The 10,888-nt window shown below is 35.7% G+C and overlaps 1 protein-coding gene across 2 annotated transcripts in view; it reads left to right on the forward strand.

Annotated features, from left to right (window-relative positions):
- The window catches only part of LOC123865235 (dipeptidyl aminopeptidase-like protein 6), a 122,870-nt gene that overhangs the window by 22,332 nt on the left and 89,650 nt on the right, over nt 1-10,888 (forward strand). For both annotated transcript variants that reach the window (XM_045906164.1, XM_045906165.1), the window contains exon 2: nt 2,879-2,999. In XM_045906164.1, the coding sequence (XP_045762120.1) occupies nt 2,970-2,999 (30 nt within the window). In that variant the 5' untranslated portion in view covers nt 2,879-2,969. The remainder of the gene's footprint in view (nt 1-2,878; nt 3,000-10,888) is intronic.

Here is a 10,888-nt window from a genome sequence, read left to right on the forward strand (position 1 = left end):
AAAAAAGAAAGAGAAAGAAGGAGACGCTTTCTTTGTACAAAAATCTTGTTAATTGTTATCAAAGGAAAATAAGAATACCTTGTACTATAGTAAAATCATATCTATAATAACTTCTAGGAGCCACACATCCAATGCAACGTTGGCGTCTTGCGCGGAAACTACTAGCCTACGACATTTAAACATATACGAAATTCAATTCGCTAGAGTAAGGTAACTTAATATGGAATTCTTGCTAGTGGTTCGAAAATTTGACCTGCATTTGATCAAATCTACGCTCCAGAATCCGGCTTCATGCCGAAAATGTAGCAAACTGATTTTGCAAACTTAGCTCAAACATTGCATTGTGTTCGCTTCTGAAGTCAGCTCGCTGCCAACTTGTTTAATGATAAGGAAAATGGAATCTACCTATCTTTCGAACAGTTCATAATAGGATTAAGTAGATGTGTTTATTATACTCGTATTATCGTAATCGCCAGATCCTATATAATGCACACCTAATCGTCTTTATGTATGAAAACTAGATAATGCCCGCGATGTCGTCCGCATAGATTTTTTTTTTTAAATCCGGAGCGCATTCTTCGATTTTCCTATATCCCCAGGATTCAAGTTATCTGACCTATTGTCAAAATCGGTTAAATGGGTAAACCGTTAAATATTGTATAAATGTTTGTCTATTCGTGCGTCTATTATTATGCGTTCACACATCATTTACCCGATTGAGTTGAAACTTTGCACAATTGTTGTAGATACTTGCGTAAAGATTTTTGACATAACGTCGTCTTTGTAAGTTAAAAAACGCATTGCAACGTCATAGTGTTAAAGAAGAAATAGTGCGTCATTTTGATCTTTTTGCTACGCACGTAAAAGAGTGTTTCAATAAGAAATTTCACTTTACACAATATTTTAAACACAATGTGTCAAATAGCGAAGTATATTTAAAACCTAATATAAAAATTTTCGCACGGATTTCATACGACCGGCAATTTATTAGAGATTTTGCAAACTTAGTTCTAATAGTTCACCCTATTCGGAAGCGGGGACGATGTCAAGTCGTTTACCGATTAGATATATTGCTCCTAGCTAGCCAATAAAGTCTGACGGTCGATGGAATTTAAAAGTTAAACTTTAGACTAATATGAACTAACTTCTTTTCTATTCGACGATAAACAATTTGCATTACATACAGACAAAACTTGGTATAATACATGACGTATTATTATAATAAATGCAAAAATATATATCTGTCTGTCTGTTATCGTAATACGTTTAACCGATTTTGACGAAATTCGGTAGAAAGTTATTTTTACGCACCCACAGAATTATTAGAAAACCTAAATCCACGTCGCCGAAGCATTATCCAGCTGTATTAAGATAAAAAAAAATGTTATTTAATTCTTTTTTTATCTTTTCATACAACTCAAAATTTGTTTGTAAATCTTTGCGCTCGTGTAAAAATGTTTTTTGAAAAACATTTTTATTGAAATCTAGAAAACAACAGACACTTTCTAGAAAATTTTACTGAGTTGGTAATCTTTGAATACAAAAAATGCTGCAAAATAAAAATGGAATGACATTTTGGAAATTAAACTATGCAAAGTAAAATTAGTTTTGGTCTACTTTTAACGGTGGAAAACTCAGCATTACCAGTCTCTTCCAAAGTCAGGCCGTTGCCAATTCGTTTTATGATAAGAGTAGTTTTATAATTCGAATATTTTGGAACTCGGAAGCTTCGGGAAAACTTTTTGACATTGGCATTATTTTGCTGAAAGCGAAGTTCATTTTCCATTTATTTTTTGTGTAACAACAGAAACTGAATGTAGTTCATGGGACCTAAACAATATTATACCAATAGTCAATTTCAAATTAGTCAGTTGAGAATCAGCCTGACTGATTAGCGCGGAAATGCAGCCAGTATTAGTATTCTTGATATCATTCCACGCGGGCATAATCTGTACAGTTATTCTAGACAAGGCAAACTTTAAGTTCTATTTATCATTTTCAATAATAAAATAACAATAGGCTATACCAAAAATACTTACATCTGATTTTTATCTCATAATAAAAAAGTTATTTTAAAACTTTGCTGACTCAAAAGGTCACAACTTGGATATAAGCGCAATCAAAAGAACAGCGCCGGAGGCCAAATATAATTAAAACATTTTCGATGGTCCTACACTGTGTCGTGTTATTAAAATTTACACCTCAAGCGGCTTAGTGGCGCATCTTCTTAAATCTTTTAATTAAGGTTTAGGTATATGAGGGTGGCATTAATATTAGTCTTGGGGGCATTTATCCGGTGAGATTATGTTTCAGCATAGAGAATCCTTAATTAATTTAAGCGTGTTTAAGCTATGAGCTGGTTAAAACGACGTTAATAGGTACCAGCATGCATAAAAACTGAATGTAACACTTAAGTGTTCAGTTTTTCGGAGCCGTAAGCAGATTTTATCAGCTAAGGCCTCAATCGGGAAGCTTGGAAAGCAATATTTAAGCAATTTAAGCATCCCTTAGCTGCCATAGAAAAGCTTGAGCTTCTTCTGATGATATATCGTTGTTACAGAGGCTCAGATCATAAAATCAGATGAATCAATTATCATAGTAACCTGCGCAATGTGCACCCATTCGCCCGGTTTTTATTTTTCCAAAATTTTGTTTTCGTTCTGTTCTGCGAAGATCATGGACCTTGGAAATAAAATCTTACGGATATTTTTCGACGGTCGATGATCTCTTCTGGTGACAGAAAGCTTTCAGCACAGAAATGCAACCAGTGTTATTGACAAAATCCCATGTGGCAAGACTCGTGCTATAATTAGGCTATACTTTTTATAGTGTTCATTAAAAATGTTTTAAAATTCAAATAATATTTTTATTGTTACAGGACAATGATCGGGACTATGTGCCTATGGAAAGTGGACCAGTGTTGCGTTTGACGTGATTTAGAGACATACTGGGCGCTTTAGTCTTTTAAGATGGCTGACAATGTTGCTTTTGATGATGAGGTAAGATTCATATTTAATAACATTATGTCGCGTCCACACAAATAAAGAATTGCATGCAAATTTAAGACATCCAGACTAACTTTATGTAAATGAAGATCTTCATTTAGATGGCAACATAATTTGAATTTGCCGCGCACACGTCACAAGTGTCAACTGTCAACTGTCAAGAGTTGTGCCAGTGTTGAAAATGAACGTTATTTTTGCCGAATGTTTTTAATGTAATTTGGATATTGAAATCTGATTAAAGTGTGGAGTAACAGCTTCGATTGTTGTTTCTCTTTTCAGAGCAACACAAGTTCTTTTATTTCGCACAATAAACACATTATAAACAACAAAGTTGAAAAAGTGTCCACAGTGAAGTATTCTGAGTTAGAACATTTAGATAGATAGAAAATCTTTATTGCACGCAAAAACACATTTTATTATTAACACAATTTTTTTATATTTATCGCTTATTTTATTGATGTGGACGAGACTCTACGTCTAAGACGCTAGAAGTATAAGTAGAAGGTCAAAGTCTACATTATGTGTAAGCCAACGCTACTTGGTTTATGAAGATAGGTATATTTTAACCCTTGGGTCAAATATAACATCTGGTATATAACGAGAGTTTAAATAAGACGCTCTTTTAGAGCTTAATTACTGGCTCATTACTAAACCACCTGTTCTTGGCACCGCTTCGAATACAATTTCTTGGTAGCTGAATTCACAATTTGTGTTTCCGGAACCAGCTGTTATTAAATGCATGCAAGCTCCCCTCATTCTCTGTGCCACCTGACTGTTAAATTGCGTACCTATATAATACTGGCCGTTGTCTATGAATCACTTCGTAAGAGTAGAGTTTAAGAGTTCTGGTTTTTGTTTTGATTAAGATAAAAAGCGGTGATAGTCTAACTCCTATTCAGGGATCCTTTAATTTAAATTCGAAGCTATGTGCATTCTAATTAAGTATCACTTGTTTTAACGATGAAGGAAAACATCAGGAGGAAGCATGCATTCCTGAAAGTTCGCCGTAACGGTAAAGTAACGGTGTGTGAAATCTGGCAATCTGCACTTGGCCAGTGTGGTGAACTATATGACCTACACCAGTCTACATTGTTATACAAAAAAAGCCAGAACAGCGTCCAAATAGTCAGGGATGTAGCTCCAGAACCTTTATGAGATAATTAATAGGAAGCCAGTGTCTTAAATACTAGACTAAATAAAAGCATAGCTTAGTGCAACTTAAATGCCTATGCTTTCTGATTTGGTATCTTGCAAAGAAGTCCTAAAAAATAGGCCCTTTCAAACGATTAACTGCCACAATTAGGCCAAACCTATATAAAATGTTTGGTCAGTGGAAGCTAACAAAACAAACTGTATGGAATCAGCGATATTAATTGGTCTCCGTCTGCCAAATTCGGCAATTACTTACAGGCGCTCATATTCTGTGGATCTTCATGGGTGTGGGCTCAATATTAGCGTTTAAAAAGTTCATTTTTCTAAAACTTCTTTGATGATAAAATGAAGGTATTTTTATTATTTAATTACATGATTAAATACCATCTATAGTTAAAACTTTTTTCAAAATTTCAACTATCAGCAATAAAAGCTATAATATAATAAAAATAAAACTTTTTAATCGGAAGTTTTCAATGCATTTTACTGATTCCACCATGGTTTTTGAACCGATTAGCGTTTTTTTTTAAATTTATAATGTCCTTTTGAGATGCACTGACTAAATCTTACTAATACTAGGTATACATGTGAAAGTTATACCTAAAGTTTGGATGTTTGTTATTTCTTCACGCCACAAAGATTGAATTATTGGGATGAAATTTTGAATGGAGATAGCTTATACCTGAATTAATACATAGGCTACTTTTTATCCCGGAAAATCAAAGTATTCACGCGGGAATGTTATAAAACAGATCCATACGAATTTTTGATCAAGTTCGCTACAAAACGGAGCCATGTTGATTGACATCGAGGGTGAGAATACGTACTAAATTGTTCATGGATTACTTTTCTTTGTTTTGTACTTCTGGTTCGTAAGCAATTATACATAGTTGTGGCCCGAGCAAATCAACCGTTGTTCATTATTGATGTATTGGTAGGTACTTGGTAGTATAATGGGTTAAAATGATGATGAAAATTCTTTGAGAATCGAACACCCCACTTAATCCCTACCTCCAAACAAATTTAACTTTTAATTTTACAAAATTAGTTTAGAAGAAGATTATTTTGTGAGATACTGACATTTAGATCAGATGAGCCTTTGTTTAAATTCGCCAGCGAAAGAATTTTCATGGAAAGTGCCGTGTCACCCTGAAAGCAGGTGGGCTGTTAAATGAAAATTTTTGCAGCATTGTTTTACAGCTTCCTCGTTCAAAATTCTTCTTCCTTCAAAAGAATTTGTTTGTTCATTATTAATTTATTAAAGCCTTTTGCCAAGATATAGTACGAAAGTTGCCATTAGTAGGTTTTGTTCGTTTTGTTTTCAACCCTTTATTGCATATTGAAAAAATAGAATATACAACAGGTGAATTTAATACTTAGAGGTTCCTTCTTCAACTTCCAGTCTTTAGTAATGGGGACATGGAGATAGAAACAGAGCCTAGCTCTTCTCATTCTGAAAAGAGATCCGTTGTCTGTAGTGAGCTGGGTTGTTGATGATGATGATGATGATGCTGATGATGATTTCAATCGGGCTGATGGAAAGCTAAGGTCGTGGCTAATTACCACATTATTGACAAAAACATGCAGATAAGCGATTTAGCGTTTCGAAAAGATTTTCCACTGAAACCCATACCTACTCTCTGCCAAGTTAGTCCACTTCCATAAATACATAAGATTTTTCCATAAGATTGTTCAGTTTGTTTCATGAACTTACTCAGTAGATTAAAAAAGGCGTCAGTGTTTTTCCTGTTTGTGGAATAAATTATTTTCTGTCGTACTAGGCGTTTATAAACACGGCACGAAGCTTTGTGTTAAGACGAAACTTCCGGTACCTTTTCTCCATTCACACACATACCTCACTTAAGAGGGGTCTCTCCGTCACTCGCTTCATACAAACGTAGTTCCAATTTCATTTGAATATTAAGCAACCAAAGTCCATGAAATTTTGCAGACATATTCTAGAAACATAATATAAGAAATATGTGGTTTTAAAATTACAGGGGCTCAAAGATTTGTATGTAAATTTTTAAGACCGCGTAACTTTGAAACCGAATATTTTAACAGAAATCTGGAAAACCACAGACATAGAATATGTCTGCAAAATTTTATGGATTTTGGTTGCTTAATATTCAAATGAAATTGGAACTACGATCGAATGAAGCGAGTGACGGAAGGAGCCCTGTTAAATACATTGATGAGACGTGTAACTGGTTCGCTATCAAGCTTAAAAATATCATGTTTTTCAATAAAAACTCGCTGTCTAGGGACAAATCTAGCGCGAGCGAAAAAACGCGCTCGGATTTCCTACAAAAATTATTATTGTATGATCAAAAAATGTAGGTCGAAAAATCGTTGGGGTCCGAAAGTGCTAAAATAGTGACCTTGCATCGTAAAACGCAGCCTTGGCAGACCTCTTACTAGTTGGACAGATGACATCAAGCGAGTGGCATGGAGCCACTGGATTCAGGCGGCGCAAGACCGGGGCGTGTGGAAGTCCCGACAAGAAACCTATGTCAGCAGAGGACGTCTATCGAGTGAGGATGATAATGATGATGATATTGTATGAAAATGAGAATATGCTATATTTTTTTTGTTTGTACCGGTAAGTTGTTGCTATATCTGCGTGGATAAAATGCCGCCCGCGCGCTTTCTTTCGCGTCACTATGTTCGGCTTTCACTCAATACAAGTGTTACTCCACTACTGACACTTCCAACATCAATGGTATCAATGGAAATTCCACCTCAAATCACAGAATTGAGGTGGAATTTTCATTCCCACGTAGTGACTAGAATACTGCTTAGAAATTCCGCTAGATTTTTCCCTGGTCTAAATACACCCGTACACAAATGTAAATTAAAATTTTATAACAACCCCGACAAGTGAAGGTTACAGTAACTAGCTGATAACTTTCAAACGGCTGAACCGATTTTCTTGGGTTATAGCTAAAAACACTCTTTCCAACCACCTTTCAAGCCACCTTTCAAACAAAAAAAACTAAGTTTAGAAGCTACGATGCCACAGACAGATACACAAATACACAGATACACACGTCAAATTTATAACACACCTCTTTTTGGGGGTTAAAAACAGACGGTCACGTCTCTAAGCTTGTCTGAATCAAACTTGGTATTCAGATTGTTTACAAAGTTTGTCATCGAAAGTAGGATATTGTTAAACGGCCTGTAATAAATTGTGTAATTAAGATTGGTCTCTTTCAAATTGAAAATGATTGACAAATATATCAAACTCGCTACAACAAAATAACTTCTAAAATTGCTTACGAAAAAAAGAAAGCTGATCTTATTTTCATTCATCTTACTTAAGATGCAGATGGAATTTTAAAGGTTCCGTACCTCAAAAGGAAAAAAGGAATCCATATAGGAGCACTTTGTTGTCATCTTAGATCTGTCTGTCTGTCTGTCTGTTAGTCTGTCTGTCAGTCTGTCATGTCTGTCAAAAAACCTATAGGTTACTTCCCGTTGACCTAGAATCATGAATTGGAACTTAGGTAGGTCTTAAGGGGAAAAATCTGTAAACCGTGTATTTGTAGTTACATCACAAAAAAATTAAATATGTTCATAAACAAATAATGAGTATTTTCAGCTTTCAAAGTAAGATTGATATATACCAAATGGGGTATCATATGAAAGGGCTTGATCTGTGCATTCTAAAACAGATTTTTATTTATTTTAAGCATAACAATTTTTGTTTTATCCTACCAAATGTCAAAAAATACGACTGTAGTACGGAACCTTCGGTCCGCGAGTCTGACTCAGACTTGGCCGGTTTGTTTAATTTGTTATGTGTCCTAGCACAGAATACTAAACTAGTACCACGGGTTCAATTTGCGTAGATGTCGGCGTAGCAGCACTACGAATGACGTAGCAGTTCGTAGCTGTTTAATTCATCCATAACTCCATACTGAATTATTATTTTATGAATGCGAAGGTTTGTCTGTCTGTCTGTTACATATTCACGGCTCAACTACTAAACCTCCATCTTCCTGTGATCTTGGTGAAATGTGGCTCAGCGTTAGCATGCATCTGGGTGATGAGCATAGGATACTGTTTATCCATACCGAAGACGTAATCGCGCCCTTAGATAGTTTGTTTATATACAACAGATAACATTATAACAAATTTTTTCAAGTACAGTATACCTATTTTGATTCAAGTAACATTCTTTAATTCCGATTCTTAACTTTCAAGCTTCGGCGAATAATCTATGAAAATCCAATAATAAAACTCATGATGCTTAATATTAAATTTTCCCAGTAATTATAGTAAAATAATATAACGCAGCCGATATTCAATATACGGTTAAAATATGAAAGGCTTTTGTTTAAGCGGAGTGAAGTTTAATATTAAAACGGAGCACTCTAAAGAATCTCATTATATATTACGCAATATTCGTATATTATTCCAACGCTTGGGTGTGCAAGACTGCAATATTATAAATTGCAAATTGTCGGCTAGGCCACTCTTTGTGCAGTGGCAAACAAAGTTGCTAAGTAGATAATGGCGGATTTTCGTGAAACTATTTTTAATTTTATGACTGTTTTTACCTTTTTTTTTTTATCTCTGAGGAATCCATTTACGCATCCCTCCCCGGAAGCCAGCCAGCTAGCCGTAGACCAACCAGCTAGCCAGCCAGCTGAGGGAGGGTATGTTGGACTCACCGGCCGAGAGGCGACCGGAATAAACCCACTAAACCCCAGCGGCGCCCTTGCGCGTCGCCTCACGCCTGGCGACTGGGTCACGGGAACACTGAAGCAATCAACTAACTATTATAACTAGAAACTATTATACAATTATGGAGTAGATACATTTCATCATCCCCTTAGTGCGGAAGATAAAAGAAATAAAAATGTGCAACAGACACTTTTAACCAAATTTCACTTTGCAGGCACAGTCTGTAGTGTACAACTACAAAGCTCCAAGAGCCTTTGTTCCAAACGCAATATATAGGAATATGACGTGCTTTATTTTTACACTCGGAATAGAAAGCCTCTGATACCCGTTTTGGATTGTAACGCTTTTATCCATTTCCGTTGTTGAGCACCCATAGTAAAGTAGTAGACCTTATAAGTGGAAGATTCGAATGCTGCCCGGATCTGCATTATTGTCCTCCTGCGGCAAAGCCAAAAGGAAGGGTTGTATGTATGTAGGTATGTATTTGTAATGTATGTATGTATGTTTGTATCGAGACTGTGTGTTCTACCGTAGCGCCTAAACTACTTGGCCGATTTTGATGAATGAGGTGTCAATTGATTTGTTGTAAAGGGCCGGGTGACATAGGCTATATTTTATACGAAAGAAAATTACCTAATGGATGTTACATCAAAAAGTTGGGTTATACAAAAATTTTGAGTTCATGAATATAAATGTACAACAACATTAAAATATACCATGCGACAGAAAAACAATTTTTTATGACTAGTGACCACGGTATCGCTGGTCAAAAATATGATCATCATCATGATCAACCTATCGCTGGCTTACTACAGAGCACGTGTCTGCTCTCAGTATAGGAAGGATTTTGCCATAGTCCACCACGGTGGCCGAGTGCAGATTGGCAGACAATATAAATCTTCTTTATTCGGTAACGGTTCGGACGGCGAAAATATAAATCCTCTGTATTCCTTTTCCGTTGGGAATCTTAAAAAATCCAGCTTTATTTCTTGTCTACATTTTAAAAGAGACTTTTTGTATATGAATATACACACCCACATATTTTGTACAAATAAAGAATTAAATTAAATTTTACTTTAAATCTAAATATAACATAGAAAAAGTAAAGTCCTGAATCTCTCACTGAGTGAGTCGCCCAGCTCAAACTCATGGACCTAGAAATCTGAATTTAAACACAAAGGTTCTCTTTAAAATGTAAGTAAGGAATAAGACAAGATTTTTCGAAATTGTCACGAGAGCGAATCCAAAAGCGGTCACTAGTCATTTATGTAGGTACTAATAAATAGAAATATAAAAACATGCCGAAATATAATGAGATCGTAACAGCATACGCTATCATTAAAAGAGAGTGTATTTTAACGGTTTCCCTCGCCTATAAATAATTGCAGAGCTTTTCCTCGCCTTGGCCATTAAATAAATTTCTTGCTTCGTATTTTGAATTATTGTTATTGTTGCCAAGTTCGCATACTTTAAAGAAACTTGTGAAGAAAACATGCACTGAGTATTTCTTGCATTTTAATAATGTGATGGTATACAAGGAAAAAAAGGAAAAGCTGACTGACTGACTGACTGATCTATCAACGTACTGCTCATATCACTGGACGGATCAGACTGAAAGGCATGCAGATAGCTATTATGACGTACACACCCGCTAAGAATGGATTTTTGAAATTTCAACCCCTAACGGGGTAAAATTAGGGATTGAAATTTGTGTAGCCCACGTCGACGAAGTCGCGGGCATAAGTTAGTTTGCTATAATCCACTGTAAGATTGGAGGATCGCACCGCTTTGGATGAACTGTGTGGTGTTGTATGTTGGTGGTGCGTATTGCTTGCTTGGTGGCTTACTTTTCCTGCATGTTTAGCAGTGAGAGGCGGGTCGTGTACAATATCGTATGCTGCATGTTACACTATACAGGTTTGTCTGCTTCAGCGGATTATAGTGTATTAAGCATATATGGTTCCTTGTGTACCATGGACTTCCGCAATCTGTATACCTAAATATATATGTAAGCTAGTTAAATGTGAGCTTTGAGCCGG

The sequence above is a fragment of the Maniola jurtina genome, chromosome 5 (assembly GCF_905333055.1).
Source record: "Maniola jurtina chromosome 5, ilManJurt1.1, whole genome shotgun sequence".
NCBI lineage: Eukaryota > Metazoa > Arthropoda > Insecta > Lepidoptera > Nymphalidae > Maniola > Maniola jurtina.